Source organism: Candoia aspera, chromosome 6 (assembly GCF_035149785.1).
Source record: "Candoia aspera isolate rCanAsp1 chromosome 6, rCanAsp1.hap2, whole genome shotgun sequence".
NCBI lineage: Eukaryota > Metazoa > Chordata > Lepidosauria > Squamata > Boidae > Candoia > Candoia aspera.
This window is the reverse complement of record NC_086158.1, coordinates 73,116,522-73,140,300: the sequence shown is the minus strand read 5'-3', so window position 1 is coordinate 73,140,300 and position 23,779 is coordinate 73,116,522. Positions and strand designations below refer to the sequence as shown.

The 23,779-nt window shown below is 40.2% G+C and overlaps 1 protein-coding gene across 1 annotated transcript in view; it reads left to right on the top strand.

Moving 5' to 3' along the window:
• The first annotated feature begins 3,048 nt into the window (after positions 1 to 3,048).
• The window catches only part of MYOF (myoferlin), a 107,323-nt gene continuing 86,592 nt past the window's right edge, over positions 3,049 to 23,779 (top strand). The window contains exons 1-3 of the mRNA XM_063307394.1: positions 3,049 to 3,190; positions 9,070 to 9,125; positions 12,498 to 12,589. Of these exons, the coding sequence (XP_063163464.1) occupies positions 3,103 to 3,190; positions 9,070 to 9,125; positions 12,498 to 12,589 (236 nt within the window). The 5' untranslated portion in view covers positions 3,049 to 3,102. The remainder of the gene's footprint in view (positions 3,191 to 9,069; positions 9,126 to 12,497; positions 12,590 to 23,779) is intronic.

Genomic DNA, 23,779 nt, shown 5'->3' with positions numbered 1-23,779 from the left:
TGAAGCCCGCACAGCTTAGAGTTGCCAAGGTTGAGGAGCCCTGTTCTAACGTGTGAATTTTGCACAGATGGCTCGAGATACTTTGTTTCCCCGCCAAGGCTGGTCGTTCAGCTGAGCAGCAGAGGGAGAGAACTCTGCTGTCAACATTAATCCAGTAATGACATAAGTCAATTGTCATTTACTGAACTTTGGGGACCGCAGTTCTTTGCCAGACGGGACACAAATGTGGCAAAAGTCCTGGGCTCATTACCGCTAACTCTGAGTAGACCTGGGTAGAGGTGCACTTGAAGGCATGACATTTTTATTACAGGCATCATTACTGTTGTTATTATTACCGTGCATGTTTAATTCTTTATGTTTCTTCAGTGTAACGTGCTGAAGGCCTTGGAATTGTGCCAGGTAATAAATCTAATAAGCAAATAAATAAATTTGGTCTTGAAATCAGAAACTGGGGGCTCTTATGCACAGCAGCATTAAAGGGTTCACAGACAGAGGTGCCTGCTGGAAAAGTGCTGTGTGCAGCCCCAACCCTTAGGAACAGGGTTCCTCAACCTTGGCAACTCTAAGGTCTGCGGACTTCAACCCCCAGAATTGGCAAAGCTGGCTGGGGAATTCTGGGAGTTGAAGTCCGCAGAGCTTAGAGTTGCCAAGGTTGAGGAATCCTGCTTAGGAACACCTCCTTTGACACCAGTTCATGCCAGTTATTGGGAGCTGAAGATCCGTGGGTTCACTGGTCCCACCCTATGATCATTCTGTGGGATGAGTCTTCTCTGCTTGTCTCCCCTTCCTGAATCTCTTGCAGTGGGTTGCAGGGTTGTGGAAGTAAGAGAAGGAGAAGGGGGTCTGCTGCTGTCAGTTTTCTGCTCCCTTGGAATGATTGCTCCATGGCATGGAAACTGGCATGGATGAAGTGTTTTGTTTTGTTTTTTTGCTCTGCATCTTCTGCTACCAACAGCAAGAGAAGTTGGGGGTGGGGAGAGATCTGTTCCTCTACTTCTCTCTTCCCCCCCTTCTCTTGTGACAGGTGGCAGGAAAAATGGGAGAGAGATGAGGCACCAGTTTTTCTGGGACCACTTCTGCCCCATTTCTCTTCCCCTTTGGAAGAGGAAGTGAGGAGAAGTGGCTAAACAACCCCTTCTGGGGTTGGGGTGGGAAGGAGACTAATTGTTTGGGGTTGGGAGAACTGGCACCAGAAAGACCAGCTTCCCCTCTTTCTTCCTTTGCTATCCTACTACTCCTGCACCCATGGAAAAAAAAGAGACGTTCTCTGTCCCCCACTTCTCTTGCCAGCAGAACTGCCAGTGTAAGACCCCTAACTTTTTATCCAGGAAAGCTTCCTCCTTACCCACCCACCCATGTATTAGGCACTGCAATGCCAGTCTGCAGGTAGAAGTACATTTTTGAGAAATGACCAGAAGATTTATGATAAATGTTCAGCAATCACCCAGCCTGGTGGATAAGACAGCTCTACCTTTCCCTTTCCCTGACAGCTCTCTGATCCTACAGAATACCTCCATGGGATGGGACAACTGGGTTATTCCCCACCCCCAACATATTCTGGTGCCATCCCTCAAGCCTCAGGATCTGCTACCAGGTCTGGCAGTGTTGCCAAGAGAAACGGGGGAGATGGATCCAGGGGTGTCCACAGGGAGGGTTTCAAAAAGTGGACAGCCTCACCTTTGTGATCAAAGCTCCTCCCTTTTTTTACATGTTCTGTGATGCACCTAAAAAGGGGCAGGGCTTCGAGTGCATGGTTGGGGCTGCCATCTTGACTTTTTTGACCCCCTTGACTCTTTGGCATAGTGGCCAGCATAGATTTTCCCACTCCCCAAAGGCAAACGAACCTGAAAATTAGTGGTAAGGGAATGGCGGGCGGCCTTGTATTTTCATTTTGTAATCTTGGCCAGAGCCTTCTGGTAACTGTGTTATGAGATCCCAGAAAACTCAGAATCAGTTTTGCTCACATACTGATTGGATGCATATATTGTAGAAAACCATAATGGGTTACAAAATCTTAGAGGGGTTCAGATGATGGCAGCTTTCTTTGGAAACTTCATGACCCAACCCTTTTGATCCTTTTTGTTTTTTTCTTAGCAAAGCAGATCTTTTTTAGGAGGGAAAGACAGAATCGTTGCATAAATATGTATTTATTGGAAGTGCCTAGGAAGCCAATCTAGCATAGGTAGCATGAGAAGTACCTGGATTGATTGGAGCCTGAGAATTTCCAAATATTTTTATTATACACGTGTGTGTGTGTGTGCGCATGCGCACACAGGAGCATGCCTTTGAATTAGTCTTGACTCCTGGCAAGTGCCTGGACAAGTCCATGCAATTTATATTTTCAGAATTGGTTTGCCATTGTCTTCTTCCTAGGGCTGAGGGAGAGTGACTGGCTCAAGGTCACCCAGCTGGCTTCATGCCTAAGGCAGGACTAGAACTTACTTACAATTTATCCCTTTTGACTTAGATTTCCCTCTCTTTGTCTTACTACAAACCCTGACTACAGAAAATTTAGAGACAACTTTTGGAATTTATGTACAAGGTTGATTTTTACAGAAGGGGGCGATCTAAGCCTGTTTAGATCATTCCTGAATTAAAAGGAAGAAGAGAGAAATTCAAACCACAGACTTGTGGAAAGAATGTACTTTTTTAAAAAAGGAAATGTCCTTCTTTTTTCCTGATTTGTCTTGATTTCACCATTATTTTAATACCCATAAAAATGGAAAGTATGTAATGGGTATGAATGAGTGAATGACAGTAATTATTTAATGCACATTCATATTTCTTCCTCATAATTTGCATTTCCCCTTTTTAATCATCATGCATTGTAAATCCTACGTTTGAATTTCATCCATGACAGTTTTGTCATCTAATGGACAGTATAGCATGTATATGCATCACTTTTCTTTAGCTTCAGTAACCAACTTCATAGTTCCACCCATGAGCTGCATGTCGCTGTAACAGAGCCATTCCTTCTTGTCTCCTCCTTCTCTTCCTCCTCCTCCTGGCATTTCAGTCTGGAGGCTGCGGAGCGTCTGAGAAATTTTTTTCTCTTAACTTTCTACTTTGAAAACAGCTTCTTTTTAAAGGGTGCTTGAAACAATGCTTCGAGTAATTGTGGAATCAGCTGCAAATATCCCTAAACATAAGTTTGGGAAGCCAGATCCTATTGCGTCAATTATTTTTAAAGGTAAGAAAAACTAATTTTAGAGGGTTTCTTTTCTTTCTGACAAGGCGGCATGATTAGAACAAGATTGCATTTGCAAATAAACTGTACAACTTCTTTTTTTAATGATGAAAAACGATACTGGGATGTTTTGAGGTGCCTCTACAGGCATATTCCATTGGCACCTTCATATAGGAAACTCATCTTCAGTTTTGGTGAATGGAGAAGTGAATTGTATCTTGGCATATAAATTATTTTCCTACCACAGAAGATGTCTGGTTGTTAATCTGCTACACAGGAGTGCTAGCATTGATTGATTGCAGGTAGGAAGGGTATATAATTTAAAATATTTTAAATTCTATTTATATGCATTATTAAATATAATTTTTCTATCATCCTTCTTGTTTGAACTTAATTTAATTATCAGTAAATTAACCAAAATTTAAGGAATAGATTAAAAGCAGTAGGATTTTTATTGTATTTGCAAGTTTTGTAGTGGACTTTAATTTATATTTGTCCCTTGATTCACAGTGTATGTTGGATGTTAGAGAAGTCAAATAATTGTTTGCTCAATACGTATATCAGTTTGGGATACAGACTCAAGTTGAGACAGTTACATTACTTGGATGTACTGAAGGGGAATATACATTTCATTGGAAAAATTAGGACTACCAAGACTGGGCTGCAAGAGTTTTCTACATTTCTCTGCTGCCATCTGGTAGTTCTCTGGATTTCTGCAGCCCAGATCTAGTCGAGCCTCTTGAGAAAGTTGGTCTGTGGCTTGAGCCTTAAAAAATGAACATGGGAAGTTTAAATGGCATGGAGGGGGAAAAAAGGATTTCCTTTGTACTTCATTTTTTTCTTTTTTTAAAGATTCTGCCTTCTTGCCATATTTTTAATCCATCTGTTCATACCTAGTATAAAGTCTTTATCAAATGCAATCTGATGGAAGAGGAATGCCTGGCTTTATTAACCTTTATTTTATGTGGTAATTAAAAACTTAACTGCACCTTTATATACTTCTTTTATTTCAAAATAAGCCATCCAGAGCTGTTGGAATGGTTGACATATAAGTATATAAATCAATAGATGAAGCTAAAATCTGGGACTTTGATTTGTAAGAAGATGAAGCCTGGTAATGTTTTTGCAATTTGTTTTTGAATCATTCATGCTTTACCAAGGCTAGTTTTCCAGTTTCCAGTTATATTTCAATGGGGCTGTGAATATTTTTTTCCAGTTTGAAATATATATTTATATTATTTTTCTTCACAAATCCTTCTGTAGCCATAATTAGGATGCTTAAAAAGTAACCAATAGGAATTAATTTCTGTATTTAGATGATGTTTTCAATATTCTTCACACCCTCTCTAAAGCTTCTGTGCTGCTGGGCATATGGAAAAAAAATCACAGAATTGGGGTGGGGCATTTGGTACACCCATCAGGCAACTGATTTTGTTGTTTAAATTTGAATAGGTTTATTGAAACAAAAGCTTGGAAGAAAGGTCAAGAGTTATTGTGTGATTCATGCTTTTTTCCCCATGGAAAATGTTAATTGAAGGCTTCAGTGGCATAAACTTTAAACAAAGAAGAAACAAACTAAAGATGCAGTCACTCTGTACTTCTAGGGGGGTGGGTTGTAGGTGGCATTTACAGGCTTAGAACCAAAAGTATCTGTGAGCCACAGAATAAAAAAATAGAACAGTTTGCAAGAAACAAGCATGGGAGATAGGCCTGTGATAAAATATTTAGAAGCAGTGTCTTCATCCTTGCTCTATTTATTTTGGGATGTTCAGGTCGTGATGTTGCTATGTACCCAAGATACACCCACTCACAAGTGGGAAGCATCAGCAGGCTTGAAGAAATCTCTGAGTTTGCAGAAGTACAAAGATTGTAGGAGGAAAAAAGAAATCTCAGAGGAAGCTTAGAAAGAGATGAAGGAAGACAAACTGCTTGGTGGCACTTAAGGCTAACTGAAAATGAATGGCCAGAATCTCCAAAAATAGCTGTCTACAACATGTTGTCCAGATGTTAGTTGTATATGCTAAGAACAAACGTGTTCTGGAAAGAACAGACTTTGCTAATGTATAAATCATCTTTATTGGCATATCTTTTTAGGAACTGAATATTGTTAGTGGTTATGGAATATCAACTGAGGTCATTTCCCCACTAGAGACTTATAGCTTTATATAGAGTTATCCTTCCATTGTTGTGCCAAAACAAGTATAATGAAGACAGTCTTTATATCACTTCAGTGATGGCTGGGTAACGCTATGAAGATGCTAATGGGGAAATGGAATGGAGGGGGGGAAGAGAATGGAATGGAATGGAATATCCTGAATGAAGATAATAACTTCTAATATCTGTAGTTCAGGGGTGGATAAGCTGTAGCTCTAGGGCAATATGCAACCATTGGCCTAAATCTATATGACCAATGTCAAGTTCAAGTTCAACCAATTTCAAACATTCATTGCAAGAGATCAGTTCAAAGTGATCTGTCCCTTCCCCACCACTTGGTGATTGGAAGAGGAAGAAGAGGCTATCAGGGAGAGAAGAAACAAGAGGAGCCAAAGGTAAAAGGAATGCCCCCATCTCACTTTTAGGTCTGGCCCCACTTTTTGCTTGCTTCAGCCTGATCTACCCATTGGCTAACATGAAGTGATGCTAGCCTATGGATGGCGCCTTGAAGATCACTTGGCCCTGCTTGGAAACCCCATTGGCCCAATCTACTGATTGGCTAACATGCAGCTGCATTAGCCAATGGGTAAGACATCTTTTTTGAAATTGACCCATTGACCTGAGGTGAACTTGAAGCACTCTTTTGGGGACAAGCAGCTGGGATTACTTTTGTACCCTAAGACTGCTTGCCCAGAGTCTGTTTCTACTTGTTGCTCTACTCCACTTTTCTGTGACTCAATTCTGCATGTGCCATCATCCCCAAAACTTCCTTCAGCCCCACTCACAGTGTGGCCCCTAGCAGGGGTCATCTGAGGGAACACAGAAAATGTTGCCCTCCATAACACACTTTAACATTTTGTGGTAGTTCCTATTTTTTCTCTCTATTTCCTAAGCTTAGCTTCTAAAGCTTCCTTGGAAAACAGCATTACCCACTTAAATGAAGGAGTTATAAAGCAGACTTTATATGGAATTTTTCAAGTGGGAGGGGGACACCAAGGGAAGGTGTCCAAAATCAGATCTGATTTTTTTCCCCCCAATGGCCACAAGATGCTGACTGATTAGAGGGAAAAACCAGAAAACAGGAGAAGAGGGACTGAATGAACTGTCTCAGAAGGGTATGTGGGAATGTCCTTCGGAGACAGGAGGGTGAACTGCAGACTGGACAGCCAGTGTGTACAATAAAAGGTATCTCAGCCTGCAGAAGGAGGGAGGGTGTGGGAAATGTTTCAGAAGGGACCTTCCCTAGTTTTCCAGAGAGTAAAAGGAAAGGAGGGGAGGAATACTTTTAGTCTTGCAAGATTGATGCAAGGTAGTGCAGGCAAGAAGCACAACCAGGAGTCCTAGCTCTATCTTTATTGTAAGGTTATATTAACAAAATCTTGCAAGACTGAAAGTATTTCTCCCCTCCTCTCCTTTTACCCTCCAGAAAACAAAGCTGGACAGAAGGGAGGGTCCCTTCTGAAACGTTTCCCATGCCCTCCCTCCTTCTGTGGGCTGAGACATCTTTTACACGCTGGTTGTCCAGTCTGCAGCTCTCCCTCCTGTCTCCCAAGGTCATTCCCACATACCATTACAGGGACATAGCTCAGTGCTACAAGGAATAATTTATTGAGTGAAAGATACGGATATTTACCTGTAATGATAGTCACTTAGAGACACAGGGACTTCAATGGCATATAGAACTGCAAGAGCTTTTTATCATCTGCTCCTTCAGCGTAAAGACAAGGGGTCAATTCTCTGCTGTTCTCTGTTCTACTCTTACATGAAAACTATCTAGCATTACAATACCACCATCTTCAATACAACCATAATAGATATATTGGTATTGTTTATTCCTGACTAACTAATGTGCTTAAAAGATTTTCAATAAAATATTTGTCCCAAACAGAAAAAGTGAAGATTATGTGACAATGGAGTTTGCAATATTTGCTGAGACATAACATGTTTTGTTTTTTTTAAAAATCATTAAACATGTTCAGCTTTTAGTTCAGTAAGGCTTACTCCTAGGTAAATATATGTACAAATTTGGCCTAAAATTAGCACGGCTGTTCAAAAAATATGTGATAGTAAGGTCATACTTTCTCATTTCAAAGTGTCAACTGAGAAAAATGTTGAGCCCAATTCATTTGTGACAGTGTATGCTAAAATTAAATAATGGCAAAAGCACAGGGGATTATAATATGATTTAGCTTAAACAGATAACATTATAGCTAATACTATTCAAGGGGACTTGCAAATCTTTTGTGGTCTAGCTTGAGCTAGTATCTTGTACATTCCTTCTTTTTTAATGTTAATTCCTGTCACAGTTTTATTACAGAAATGTGAGTCATTTCCACACTGTCTCAATAAGGGCCAATTGTCTGCCCCTCCCACACATATCTAGCAGAAGGAGTACTGTAACTGAATTTCATGGGAGCTATGTAGGTTTAGTCATATTTGGAACAGAAGGAGAAGAGGTAGCTAAAGCATCATTTTTTAAAAATTCACTATTAAATCCATCACAATCCATTACTGTTTTTAAGAGATTTGATGCAATGCATACTATAATAGCTGGCATATATGGAGTAAGATTGTTGTATTTTTTTTTACTTATTTCTGTTAGAGACTATATAGATTGAGAATATGCATTGATTTAAAAAAATGCTGGTTTTCAGTACGGTTTTCTACCTATATTTAGTCAATTGTCATGGCTGGCTGGGGAATTCTGGGAGTTGAAGTCCATATATCTTAAAGTTGCTGAGATTGAGAAACGCTGATCTAGCCTAAAGTTAATACAGCTAGAGTCATATGAAAAAAATAGCTCAAGGGACAATCTTATGACTCTTAGATGTAGGTTTCTCAGCTTTGCTCTATCTCTGGGTTCATGTCTTTTAACTTATGTGAATGGAGGGCCTTTTCCCATGCTGAGTTGAACTGCTTTCTCTCCACCCCACCCCACCCCACCCCACCCCACCCCACCCCACCCCACTCCCCTTAAGTTGGCAGAAAAGCATATCAACATGGAAAGTGCTTTTTCCTCACTGATGATCCTTATCCTACCTCCATTACTTTTTTCTTCATCATCACCTGACTATCATCTAAGACAGTGATTCTTAAAGTGTGGTGTGGAGATCCCTGGAGACCTTTTCAAGGGGTCTGCGAAGTCAAATAAATATTTTAAAATTTCTCAGTTTTAATTTCTAATACAGTAAATATCAATAGATATAACTCACATAAAGCAAAACTCTTTGGGGTCCTCAATCATTTTTAAGAATGTAAAGGGGTCCTGAGACCAAAATGTTTGAGAGCCACTGCTCTAAGATAATAAGTGTCAAAGCTGAAGAAATTTTACACACCTTACAGATGTCCTTGGGTGGTGTTGCATAAGTGGAAGCATTTGAAGATGTTATGGGTCTACCTCAGGCCCACATGGTAAACATGTATTGTACCAATGAATTATTACCAGTGTCCATCATGCTGTCACCATATTGGTGACAGAGTTTAAATCAGGATGTCTCCCCAACTGAGTGTTCAACTACCAGCTTCAGCACTAACGTTCAGAAATCCAGTCTGACTATACTTCAGTAGAAACCATTCTTCCCCAAGTTGATGAACTCAAGACCTGTTGAAGCCCAACTCCTGTCAACCTCAGCTAGCATAACCATGAAAAAGGATGCTTTAATTGTAATGGAGATTTTAAAACTATTTTTTTTCACATACACAAGCACATTATCTTTGTTTATTTCCAGATGAGAAGAAGAAAACAAAGAAACTTGATAGTGAACTCAACCCTGTTTGGAATGAGGTAACCTGATATTCTTTCTGTTCCCATAAAGTACAAAAAAGCACTGTGTGTTTAACAGGATTCAGTCCAGTTCTTTGCTGTGTTGCAGAGAAGAAGACAGCAAGGAACAAATGTGTTACATGTTTCCTGCTCTGTTCAGAAATAAAATTTCTGCCTGTCCTGCTAAGGTAATAACTAGCAGCTAGCAGCATCTGCAGCAAACCACAGACTGCTAAAATGATGGCCTATGTGCAGTGATATTATCATGCAAATGCCAACATTATGTTCTTGCATTTCAATGTTTGATGTAATTTGCTGCATTTGCATGATGACCTCATTATGCACATGTCATCATTTGCACTCTCCATTGCTCCTCCGACCCCCCCACCCTCGTGGATGTCCATGCAGGCAGTCTTTTTACAGTCAGGGGCCATATTTGGGGAGTTAATTCTTTTTCAGACTTCAAGGGCTGCAGAGGTGTGGCAAGTTCCGTAATAGTGTTTTGAGGTCTCCTGGCCATTGTTTGTCTGGGGGGTGGGTGGAGGATTTTAGTGATAATTTTTGGGGTACTCTGATAGGTACAAAACCATGGTTTGCAACATGCAGCTCTTGGCAGCCTTTTCTGGTGGTTCTTGAAGGTTCCTCTGACTGATTGCTGAAAAGGGACAATACAGCTTTCAACCACTTTCAGAAAGAAGCACATTAAACTGTGGAGTAAGTTTTAAAATAGCTATATCCCAGCTAAAAAGAAAATCCCAAAACCTTCCATGCCACGGTGCATAATATATTTCCACCCATTTTGTGACCTTCACCTCTGTTCTCCCCAAATTGTTAAGCATAGCCTTTGGTTACAAAAGGTTATCACCTTCCTTATTCCTGCACTGTTTTAGTTTTTCCTGTTTCTTTTTTAGACTTGTATTCTATCAGTCTTATATTCTGTATTAGTGTCTTAATTATATCTTGAAAAAAAAATAAATAAAAAAAAAATGAAAAATGTAATTGAATTATTAGCTTATCATTCAGTAGTTTCTACATCCTTTCCATTAGGATTAATTGTTAAGAGTTTGGCCATTCTTCATGTCTTGGCCAGGACCACATGGAGGCCTTGTACCTAAGACTGAAAAGTTTCAAGGAGCTAACACTGATGAGTGGGAAGCCCCCGCCCGCCATACCAATTGGGGACTTCCTCCCAATTCACATACCTGCTTCTGTGGAGATTTTACTACAGCATTGGAGATAAACTCCCCCCTTACCTGATTCCAGTGATTATCAGCCTCCCCAGCTATTATTTGAATTTTGAACAGCAAAACAAATTTGCACGTTCACTCCAAAAATGCATCAGGTTTGGAAGTTATGACTTGGATGGGGAATCACCAGGTAACTCCTAGACTGCAGGCTAGGCAGAAGAAATCCCAGACAAACCAAAGAATTCCTGTATTCTTCCCAAGAGAGCTGCACTGACCAGGAGTTAAGTTCAGCTGGAAGGAGACATATTTTGATTAATAAGGCAGGAGTTAGTATTAAAGTTGAGCAGTCTAATTTCAAGCTTACTTTCACCTTCCTAAAGAAGTGTCAGTTAAAAATAAAGGAACGGTCTGGGTTAACGTGTTCCCACTTCTTCCTTGTGATTTATTTATACCTACCCTTTTCAGGCCTCTGCTTTTGATAAACATTAATCTAGCTCATACCAGAGCACTTGAATGCTTGGCAATGCTTAGATCGGCAACATTTTCATTTCTACACAAATTACTATTTTGAGGTCTGTCCCAGTTCTACAGTTACACTTTCTGGGAAACAAACAATTATTTGGAATCATTCACACCTTCTGAAATGTGTAAAGACTGCATGTCTCTATGTGTGCACCTCTAGAGCCAAGGCAGGCAAACTTTTGTCTGGGGGTTTTATTATTTGGGACAGCCAAGGCCTGCAGGCCTGCAATTGTCATGGTTCAGGAGGCTGTTTTGTTTAGTCTGGGTGTGTGTGTGGTGGTGGGGGGTCTGTCCCAAGAATTTACACAAATTGTGACTTTTCTTCCCTTCCAGAAAACAGTGGAAAATCATACCTTGCCATCTAAACAGTTTGTTGTGGGTGGGGTGGGGGTTGCAAATGTGGCCCAGGAGGGGCGGGTCATCTGCAGGCTATGATACAGCATGTATCATGATAGTGTTTGATTACTATCCCACTTCTTACACTAGAATGGCTGGATGAAAAGGAAGGCAACATAGCTAGGAAATGTGTGTAATGTAAGTGCAGATAGGAGTGGGGCGGGCTCTTCGGTGCACATTTGTGAAATACAGTATATCTAATGTTTCTTCTGCTTATCCATTCCAAATATCATAACTGCTTCTCTATTCCTGAAATATTAGGGTGAAGAGCAACCAAATCAATCAATCAATCAATCCCACCCACCAACAACACAACACCTGTTTTAAGATTACTTGATATAAAATCACCATCACTCCAGTACAGGGTTTCTCAACCTTGGCAACTTTAAGATGTGTGGACTTCTTGCTGACTGGGGAATTCTGGGAGTTGAAGTCCACACATCTTAAAGTTGCCAAGGTTGAGAAACCCTGCTCCAGTGAATACAAGCATTTACTTTTCCTGTCTTTATATTGCTGGTAAACATAGTCATGTGGGAATAAGCTCCTTTTTTCTGCGGAAAAAAAGCATAGTCTATTTTAAAATTTAAAATAATATAATGGTATTGGGAATGACCATTTGAGAGCTGCAGAAGAGACAAGTGGTATGTAAAAGGTGTCTCAGCCCACAGAAGGTGGGAGGGCGTAGGAAATGTTTCAGAAGGGACCCTCCCTAGTTTTCTGGAGAGTAAAAGGAAAGGAGGGGAGAAATACTTTCAGTCTTGTGAAATTCTGTTCATTTTGTGTACAAAATTAATGTACAATAAAGATAGAGCTGCTTGTGCTTCTCGTCTGGACTTCCTTGCAGGGCTAATAAAGGAGTATATGCATGTCCAAGCAGCTGTCCTAGTTTCTGCATCAAAACTTGGTCCATCCTTAAGTCCATCACTACACAGGCCAGTAGTCATTTACAACTAAATGCTATAGAAATTAGTGAGGACTCATGTGCAGGATAACATTTCTAGACGTGTTGGAAACAAATTGCCTGGCACGGTGCAGTGCTTACACTTGAATAAGATATCTGTCTAGCCATCCATCCATCCATCCCTGCTGTCTGTGTGGGGTGGTGTCTGTATGTGTCTCTTGTATTTACACATTTGAGATGCAAATATTCTGCATTTATCCAACTGTGATACTGATTTTAAAAATATATTTTAAATATTTATACCTGAAATATTTTGATTTCTTATTTGCATATGTTCAGTTCTAGGTTAGTTTAGTTCTAATTACTGTTTCAATTCTTTCCACACAGATTCTTGAGTTTGATTTGAAAGGATTACCACTGGATATTTCATCATCCCTGCAGATAATTGTGAAAGATTTTGAGACTATAGGGCAGAACAAGTAGGTTATTTTTTTTAAAGTTTTAGTGCATTTATTTCTCAATGAACCTTTCATGATTTTAAACTAAATTTAATACTTTTGCAATACAGTTTATTTCCTAAGGTTTAAAAAATTCAGATATGGTACTGGATGCTTTTCTGCTTTATAAGTAAAGTTGTTCCTCAGTTAACAACCACTCGTTTGGCGACCGTTCCAAGTTACATTTCAAAGTCCTCAATGTTCCAGCCGTACCACCCCTGTGGTCACGTGATCGCAATCTGGGCCCTTGGCAACCAGCTTGCACTTACAATGTTCGCAGCGCCCTGCACGGCTGGCTGGGGAATTCTGGGAGTTGAAGTCCATGCATCTTAAAGTTGCCAAGGTTGAGAAACACTGGTCTAATGAGATGGTTTTTAACTGATTTATGTTAAGATTTGTCAGGTTTCTATTTAAAATAAAGAAGGGCATATGTTTTATGTAGAAACGTCAATGGGATCTAAGCAACCTAAGGATCACAGATAGACAGAGCTAATGTTTCTCCAGGTGGGTGGTTTGGGAGAGTGGCTGGCAGGCATGTGGTGCTACTGGCAGTCCCACAAATATATGCAAGTATGTGATTTTTATCCCTGTATCCCAGGGTCACTGTTGGATTACATGTTCAGACAAAGATGGTAGCTTAGAACTCTTTAATCTTTAATCAATATAAAATAAGTTTATATTGTGATTCATACGTAAAAAATTTGTTCTTAAGGATTGTTAACAGAGCAACGTTTATTTAATAAACCACTTCCTGCAAGCAGTTTTCCATTTTTTTTATTGCCACTTCCTTTATGACATGTTATAAGCATGTTTTATCTAATTTTTTGTTGTGGAACTAAGTTACAAAATACCTTTTTTCTGAATGAGAAAGAGGCTTCCTATATAGTTAGTAGAATGTAATCCCTAAGATCAGGTGGAGATCAGTAGTTGAATATGTTTAAAATATTTAAATTGTTTCCTACTAGAGACAGTAGTATCCTACATATGTCTACTCAGAAGTAAGAGCAGTAGAGTTTAGGAAGTTATATAGGGATTTAAAAGATTATAGTCTTAGCCTAAACTATAGAATGAAATTAATTAATGGTTTGAATACTTCCATTTAAGTTAAAATTTGCTGTCCATTCCCCCCATCCCTAAAGCCTCATTCCATATTGTTCAAGAAGGTCTCCTTGGAGAAGCATTTGTGGTAGTCTGATTGAAGAGAGCCAGTCTGGTGTAGTGGTTAAGGCATCAGGCTAGAAACCAGGAGACCGTGAGTTCTAATCCCACCTTGGATACAAAGCCAGCTGGGTAACCTTGGGCCAGTCACTCTCTCCCAGCCCTAGGAAGGAGGCAATGGCAAACCACTTCCAAAAACTGCAGGAACTAGTCTAGGCAGTCTCTGAGAATCAGACATGATTGAATGGAAACAAAAAAAAATGAAGGGGAGAAGAAAAAAGAGGGAAGTGTCTTTCTGTGACTTCCTTAAATAAAGTTCCAATCTAATAAATAGCATTTTCATCACCACTCCCAAGTTTTTCACATCACAGTTTGAAACTAACCCATGATCCCATTTGCTTCCACCAACTTCAAAATGCAGGGAACCCCACACTCCAATCCATGGTCACCCTCTTCCTCAGCATCTCCCGCAAAGCAGTGGGAGAGTGCACAAATGTTATCCAGTCTTCTGCCCCTTGAGCTACCATCAGTTTTACAGTAACAAAAATTCCTTTGCCCTTCTCCAAAGAAGAAAAGAAAAAGCTTAGTGTCTCCTCCCCATCCAAATGTATGTGCATTTCTGTATGTTAAACTGGTAGTTTGCCAATGAAGATAAGGGCAGGAACCTGGGAAAGTCAATAACAAGAAAAAAGTAAATTAATGCATTTAAGCATAGTGCTGTGGAATGCTTCAGAACTTATTCAAAGAAAAAGGTATATTGGAGTGCACAGGGGTGTGAACATGGCATCTGTCTGCAACTTCATAAAACAACCATATCTTTCCCTGGGATCACACAGGAGCCCAATTTAAATCCTCTGGCTTCCTAGCAGTCCTGCTACTTCCTGGCGATCTTGCATTGCAAAATGTCTGAGAGTTGAAGGTGAAATGATACCATGTTGGTGTTGATAACTTTGCAACAAGCAGTTTCCCCAATAGGTGTGATCATGTGTGCATGGTGCTACAGCAGCTGTGTTGGGGATGGAGAGATTAATTATGAGGAGATAAATTCTGAACAATGCATACTCAGAGAAACAAGCACCAGTGGTAAGATGCTGAAGAGAGAGAGAAAGTAATAGCTTACTTGAGCCCAGCAGCTAGGAGGGAAGATGAGGCAAGAGTTCCCATCAGGAAGAAAATAGAGCATCCAGAAGATGTGCAGATCTGCTGTGGTTTCAGATAAACAAGACCAGGCCAGGCCAGGCCAGACATAATGACATTATGAGATTAATCAGTTTCAAAGCTAAGCCTAAAGGGATGCAAAACACTAATGTGGAAGTTCCCAACTTCTGTTAGAATCCATACTACAAATTATTACCTATAGTTCTGGCATAGATTTATTTAATGCTACCTTATCTGGGCTGCAAAACTAGTTGGAGTTTTTCATAAATCTTTGCGTCATCTACTGGTTGTCCTGATTGTTGCAGGCTAGATTTGGTGCCCCAATTTCTTGTGACAGTGTAAAATCAGAAGCCACAAAAACACATTTTGGAGGCTGCACTCAGAATTTACTGTAATGTAATGGAAGCCTGGAGCATATGCTGTTATGAAATGCTTTCATTGAGTAACAGCGTGGAGGAATGTTCCTGAGATCACAAGAGAGATAAATTCTTATCTGAACTCCCAAACAGGCTTAGTCTAATATCCAAGCTAGGATTTCAGGTGGTTCTGGTTTTCATCTCAAACCAAGTGTTTTAACAGGCTAATGATGTGTTTTCTGGTATCAGTTGTGTTCTTATTTGCATTTCGTAAAATAATCCAGTTCTGATCATTACAAATATTAGCTCTCTTGTTTATGGCTGGGGAGTTGGCTTTCACACTCAGTGCAAATAATGAGTGAATAAACAAATCCTCCTGAGAACAAGGCTATTTTCAACAAAGCCATTTTGAGGAGCAATAATTATAACAAGGGTTGCCAACTGACCAGAGGTGGGAGAGACATATCCTGGCTGTTCCTGTGATTCTAGGAGCAGGTCAATATTTTCAAAACATGGAAATAAACTTTTTCACCAGTACATTAAACTGTTGTAACAAGCAGAGAGTAGCGGCTGGCATAAAATGTATCAGTTGCCACCAGTGTTTCTAATTGCTCTCGAGAGTTTATGATGTCAGATAGCTTGAGAGTTAAAAGCAGTTAACATAACTGCCATGCTGCGTGGAAGAACACACCTGTGTTCATTCAGATATCACTGATAATAAGTAAACAGCCAGTAAGGACAACCATTTGATGGGTATTGTATCGCTTTGATAGTGAAGTAGCAAATTTATAGCCAGCACCACTGGATGACTGGAAATATATTCCTTGTGGCTGTATATCTGATATGTAGGGCAAACCAGGTCGATGTATCCTGCTAGGTGCATCCATTAAATCTGACATCTTCCAACAGTGCTGAATCAGGTGCTTCCAGAAAACCCATAAGCAAGACAAGAATGCATTACCCATCTTGTTTCTCTCCAGCAATTAATAGACAGTGGCATACTACTCAAGAAATGTGCTAACTTCTGTAATCCCTAAAAATAATGGTAACAGATCAACCTTATGGCCTTGATTTGGTCTAAGGCAGGAGATCCTAAACTTTTGGCCATCACACTGCCCTTTAGTGTAATCTTGATGTACACACCTCCCCTAAAAATCCAAACACTAAAATGAACACAAATGAACAATGAAACCAACACAATGAAACTTTATTTTTAATAAGGACATAAAAAATAAAGATCTTCATACCTCCCCTGGATTATGTCTGTACCTGCCCAAATGAGGTACACCTCACAGTTTGAGAAACCCTGCTCATCCCAAGTTACAACAGAATATAATTATAATAAATTAAATGTATGGAAAAGTACTTCTCAATCTTTAGCCAACCAATTTTATTGAATGATCATGTGCTTTAGTGTGATGGGAAGAATGAGGGAAGATACTTCTCTCAGACCACTTTTTTCCCTCACTGCACACAATTTTATAAACCATGCTCCACTGACGTTTGACAGTACTTAGACAACTTGTTCTCAGATAATGGTTAGAGTCCTTTTGAGATTTAAAAGAGCTTATTCACAGGGAAGATGGTTTAGAATTGCAGCCTGAATCACCTTTTAGTTATGTTCTGACTAATCACGCTTTCAGACAGATGGCTGTTTGTGCATTGCTTCTGTTTTTAATAAATATAGGAGAGATACAAGTGAAGAACTCTGAAGTATTCTCTGCCACCCCAGAAGGTTTGGAGAATGAGGGAAGACTATTGCATAATAACAGCCCCATCTGGAAACTACTGTTAAATTGCCTGCCAATTAAGAAAATACAAGAGTAGTAGCTGTCCTAACAGCCAGGAAACACGCTGAGACAAGGAACTGGTCTCTAATATTTATTGCTAGTACTTAACAGGAATCCTAACAAACTGAAGAAGCGTGGGAAAACCCAGACATATAAACCCCAAAGGTTAAGGCGGTCCCGATCTGTGTGTCTCTTTGAATGGCTGACCAATTCCTCAGTGCTACGCATGCACTTGACAGTCTGGATGGGAGCCCCCTGCTCACCATCCTTACTCATGACAGTAGCTGAACTTGTACCCTGATCTTGTAAATTACATAGTATGGACTTAGATAGCTTTCCTGTCAGACATTTGCAGATCTGTTTACAGTATTTTCTTCTAGCAGCCACTGCAGGGTCTGATCATTTTAGGAACTGTACAACTGAATGTCTAAACCAATGTTTCTCAACCTTGGCAACTTTAAGACAGGTGGACTTCAACTCCCAGAATTCCCCAGCCAGCTTGCTGGCTGGGGAATTCTGGGAGTTGAAGTCCACCTGTCTTAAAGTTGCCAAGGTTGAGAAACACTGGTCTAAACAGCAGCATGTATATGGTAGTTTTAATCAGAATAAAGTAGTTGCTTTTAATGGAAAAAGTACATAAATGCGTAAGGACCGCACTCCTTTCCCAGTGTCATGAGTAAGGATGGCGAGTAGGGGGCTCCCACCCAGACTGTCAAGCGCATGCGTAGCACTGAGGAACTGTTCAGCCATTCAAAGAGACACAGATCGGGACCACCTTAACCTCTGGGGTTTATATGGCTGGGTTTTCCCACGCTTCCTCAGTTTGTTAGGATTCTTGTTAAGTACTACTAATAAATATTAGAGACCAAGTCATTGTCTCAGTGTGTTTCCTGGTAATCAGGACACCCAGTCTGTCAAAGCCCCTGTCTTACTTGTTTTCTCTAGGCATAATTTACTGAAAAAGTTATTCTAAACAAGTCCCATTCTCATTTGAATAATGTTTATGTTGGATGGCCAGACGACAAGCAGGATATACCTGCTGAAATTTCCTTTTGGATATCACTAACCAGCTTCTTTTACTTCTGGCCACTGTAAGTAGAGGTGTTCTAACGGGCTTTGTGTAGAGAACGTTGCATCAGAGAACTTTTCAGTGAATTTTGTCCACTGGATGCAAACGGTGCAGCCTATGACATAGCAGGGCATTGACTTTCTGTTTGATGGGAGCCAAATGTTGATCAAATTAGAAGAGATTCCTTTTACAGAAAGAGAGAATGGGATTTCATTTCTGTTTCTGCCAGTTTTTCTTAGTGCTTGAGTTTGCTCTCAAGTTTGGTAACTGTTTGCTTGCAGCTTTGCATTGCCAGCAAGCTACTCATTGTTTTGGCATGTCTGTGTTGGATTATAAAGCTGAGAAAAATGCTGCCTCTTTCTCTGTTTCCTGTAGGATAAGATTTCTGCAAGTTAACTTGCTTTAACTTGCAGAAATCTTACCCTGCCTTAAAATCAAACTAGACTGAATGGACAGTTGTTATTACTAAGGGTTTAACTCATTGGGAAAAGTAAGTTTAACAATTCCAAGTTGATGGCATAAAGTGACCACAATATGAGCGGAACCACTAATCCATGCGACTGACTGCATGGCTGGATTTTGCCTTATAAGGAAAATAGAAAAGTGAAGACATCTGTTTTCTGTTATATGCTAACTGTTTGATGGCTCTGATTTTATTAAAGCTTTTTAAAAAAAATTACTTAAAATATTTCAGAAATCTAAGATTATGTGCTGCTACTTTATATTTTAGAATACATTGTCATGCTACAGGAAGTAAATGAAACCAAAGTTTATGTAAAGGGATTTTATTTCATAGGTAGGAGGAGAAATAAGTTGCCTTTTTTCCAGACACTGGATAGTTTGGCGTTGGAAATAGAGGGGGGAAAGTAGCTGACTAATCTTTTATTTTTTAAAAAGACCTTAGAACATAGACTTGCAGGTAAGTTCTGTAACTGTCATGCTACTCTCATCATATGCATGTTTATTATTATTTTTAAAATCCATTTAATCATGTCCTATTCTTGGAGACTGGCTGCACAAGTCCCTGTTTTCTTGGCAAGGTTTTTTAGAAGTGGTTTGCCACTGCCTCCTTCCCAGGGCTGAGAGAAAGTGACTGGCCCAAGGTCCCCCAGCTGGCTTTGTGCCCAAGGTGAGACTAGAACTCCCAGTTTCTACCCTGATGCCTTAACCACAATGCCAAACCAGCTCTCGGCATATTCTTATATTACCTCCATAGTAATTGCAATTCTAGGCAGGTTACAGAGTATGAATAATTAAAATTAAAGCAACAATATAAAAATCAAATCAAATGAATAACAGTAAGATTATTAAGACCCTTGTCAGGGAAGCAATACAGTCAATTGCATCCAAGGTCACAAGCCATCCTGCTCCAGGGCCTGCTGAAAAAGGCTTTCTGAAAACACAGGGAATGCTGTCCCAGAGGACATGGGTAACCATCTCTGAGATCCTTCAAGATGCCATTGCTTTACTGATGGGATCTGGAACATATCAATCCTGCCAGAACTTACCAGACAAAAGGTAGGTATCCAGGCCCTAAGTCATGACAGGTTTTGTAATGAAAATCAACACCTTGAATTGCACATGGAAGCCAGCTGGTAACTAGTGCTGCTCCTAAAGAATGGGTGTTATATAACCGCCCAGAGCCCCCCTTTCTTGGGGGAGATGGGTAGTAATAGAAGTTTGAAAAATAAATAAATAAAATAGGGCACGCTCATAACTACTTGTGCCACCGCATGCGCAACAAGCTGTAGCTTTCACATGGTTTTCTAATGCAACCCTATGCAAAGTGCATTTCAGTAGTCCAGACAGGGGATGACTAAGGCATGAATGACCATGACAATGGCCTCCCAATCTAGGAAGGAGCATAATTGGCACACCAGATGAATATGCGTAAAGGCCTTCCTGGCCACAGCTGCCATTTGCTCATGAAGCAAGGCCAGAAGTCCAGAAGGGAACATTTACATACAAATTCTACTAGGTAAGTACAGCCCTATCAAAAAGTAAAGTAGAACAATTGCTTGAAAAATTGAATAAGATCCTGAAATCCATTGCTACTCAGTCTTGCTATGACTGAGTTTGAACCTGTTCCTCTGCATCCAGACCCTGACAACCTCCAGACACTAGAACAGGGCATCACTTGTTTGGCCACGTTCATACAACTGGGTATCAGATGCATACTGATGATGCCTGGCCCCATAGTGACAGATGACCTCACCCAGCAGCCTCATGTAGATGTTAAATAGAAGTAGGGAGAGACTCAGGCCATGTGCTACTGTATATTTTAAAATACATTTTCATGAGAGCAGGAAGAACATCAGAGCAAAGTTTATATAATGGGATTTTATTTCATAAGTAGAAAAGCAGAGCAAATGTCTTTGGCTTGATTTCCTCCCCTGTATGAACACTAACTGGAACTGACCCTGGAGAAGGAAGAACCACTATGACACAGTACCCCCAGTTCCATCCTTCAGAAGCAGTCCAGAAGGATTCCTTGGTTTGTGGTATTGAAAGCCACTGAAAGATCAAGTAGGACCAGGAGAACTGTACCTCCTCTATCCCAGTCTCATCAGAGGTCATCTGGCCATAACATCTTCACTATCATGTCACATCTGCCCAGAGGCAAAAGCCAGATCTAAGATGTGAATACTTATGTGTATTGGACCCTTGAGGACCTGCATCAGGTCTTTGGTTGTCATGATGGCCATGAATTCCTGAGCTGCATTAAATTGCATTTAATAGGGCTTTCTCCAAGGTCAGTAGTCATAGATTTGTAAACAGAGAGGATAACTTTCAGTTTTAAAAAAGTCTTGATATTATGACTGAGTTCACACATTACATTAAACCTGAAGCCTCAGGACTTCATTTTGTTGTCTCCCAAGCTTCCCTTGGCCAAAAATTGATGATACTTTTCCCCACTATTTGGAGTAGGAGACAAACAATCTATCGTGTGAAGTGTAACAAAAACCTCCAGCTCTCCACCACAAAATTCTGGCTCCACCAGTGCACATGACACAAATTCACTTTGCATAATGGCTTGCCCACTACAATCTCTGCAATCAAAAGGTTGTCCATAAGCCATAATGTGGTTCATTTGGTTTTGGATCATGGGTATTCATGAGTGGGGGGGGGAGTGGGGAGAGAAATATCATCATCATGCAAATGCAGCAACTTACCTACTTGCATCAGATGGCAGAACAGATGTATTTGTGTGATGATGTCATTGTGTGAGTGCCACAGATGCTACTGCAGATGCTACTGTTTGGGATAGTATGTTGTGTGAACCTACCCTCTGTGATTTACAAATCACAGTTCATGTCTTAATGCTAAGTGTGTTTCATACCACTATAGCTTGTTCAATAAACTACAAATAAAACAAACCATGGTTTAACATGACAGATAAACCCAGTCTTTATCTTATAAGGCATGCAGGAAAGTATTCAAAGCAGGAGAAAGTCAGTCCCTCGTCAGCAGAATGAGCAGTATGGAGTGGCTGGCCTACTTCATTCTTAAGTGTGGTTTACATTTCCATCTAAAGAATCATCACCCCACATAAGAGCATTACAGTACAGTATGTCTAATCTAGAAATGACGCAAGTGTCCTAACCATAATTTTCAATGCCGCAAAGATCAGGAATGCAGTGCTTCAGATTTATGGAAGCTTATAGTAAGGGCTTGTTTCAGCATAATTCTTCAGCTTTCTCAGCTCTGTGTAAAATAATAGCAGAAGCAAAAGAGGCCTATGATAATTTGAATGTTTTCTGCCATTGGGTGCGCTAGGCTACAGGACCCAGAGTGTCAGGCTTAGAGGGAGGGGGACAATTCAAAATCAAGTGGATAGTCTGGCTTCTCCAGACCATGGACAGCCCTGGGTCTGCTCTGCGCTTCTGATTTCAGCATCACTGCTGACTCAAGACAGAAAGGGATGCTAGTTGGCCTACTTCTACAGATGCCCCCTGCATCACCCTTCTGCCAAGCCATAGAGGTAGAATAGTGGGATCAAGCTCTCCTCCTGAATTTCAGTGTGGCTCAGAATTTTTAGACTGAAAGGGAGCACTAATGGAGGGGGCTGCACATCAGAAAGTCCTGGATTTGTATCAGAAGAGGACTTATTTGGAAGAACTATGTTCGCTACAAGATGGTCCATTTAGCCATGTACAAGAACAAAGGTCTCTGCTGCAGTAAGCTTGCAGCCCAAAATCGGGCACATTGACCTGGTTTGTACATTGTGATAAACCATGATTTAACCATGGTTTATTGAGCAAGTCACAGTTGACTGTGTTTATATAACTTGCTAAGCCAAAACCAAACTAGTCACACTGATGGGTTCACCCAGCATGCTCATGCCTTAATGAGGGCTTACAAATCACAATTGTTGCATTGATATAGCATACAGTATTGCGCCCCAATAAACCAGGTTTATAGGACAGCTGGGTTCCCACAACTGCTGAATCACAAGTTATCCATTTCAAATTAGTTTAGTGGAGCAAGCCTTGCAAAGCCAAGCACTGCAGTTTAATGTAATGTGTGAACCCAGACACTGAAAACAAGAAGAACTGGAGGCAGCTTATCAAATCAGAGCAGCTTACTATAATGTTGAAAGAAAACATCCATTTCTTAAAAGGGCCTGTCTGGACATGCAGAACACAGGAACTAAATGTGCAGAATAGTTCACTCTTGTCTCACCTTAGACTAATTCTAATTCAAGACCTAATGTTTTGAAAAACTCAGATGTGATGCAAGACCTCCAAGGCCTGAATACAGCATTTTCCCTTAATCTCTCATTTCCACATTTTTTTCCCTATACTTTCCTCAGCTATGCTAGAAGATAGCTCTATTTTATCCACATGGCCTCCTCTCAAAGTAATTGTGTTAGAAGACTTCGTTAGGTAAATGGTTATTGGGTGAGTGAAGACAGGCAGAGATGCTGAACAATCCAATTCTGCTAAAATACTCACTCTGACAAGAAATATGCATGGGTACCCCAGGAAGAAACTGAGAAGGACTAAAAGGCCTTTTAATAATTTTTAGTTTATTTGGAGAGATTGTTTAGTGCTTTAGCAAATCATCTGTATCAAAAATAAAAGAGACTGACTTTACTCTTTTCTGTTTTAGTCTAAGATTTTTCTTGCATTGTTTTGGGCATTCTCAGATGATTAGGTAGTTTGTTGTATTATTTATTATACAAATGGAATAAATGGAGTTTGGATTTTTGGCATCCAAGAATATTACACGTATTTAAAAGCAAGAAGTAGTAAAACCCAAAAGATATAAGCTGAGATTATTGGGGCCAAGTGATTTAAAATTACAGAAATAAATACTGAAATTGTGGAAATATTGTCACATTTAAATACAGATCTATTCTTGTTTGGGGACCTTGACATTGGGTAGCCCAAGGCCATCTGCAGGAGGAGTCAAAAACGTGAAGAGGGCAGGTGTGACCACACAATCAAAACGCAGACTCTTTTATATGCATGTCATGCATGCAATATGGGGCTTCAATCACGCAGTCACAGCTGCCCTGTTCATGTTTTTGACGCTGTGCTGAAAATGCCCTGAGGTAGCCCTTACTTGTAGGAGTTGTGAATGGCTTTCTTCCTATTTGTTTTGGTAAGATTGCCTATAATACAACTATTGTGCTAGG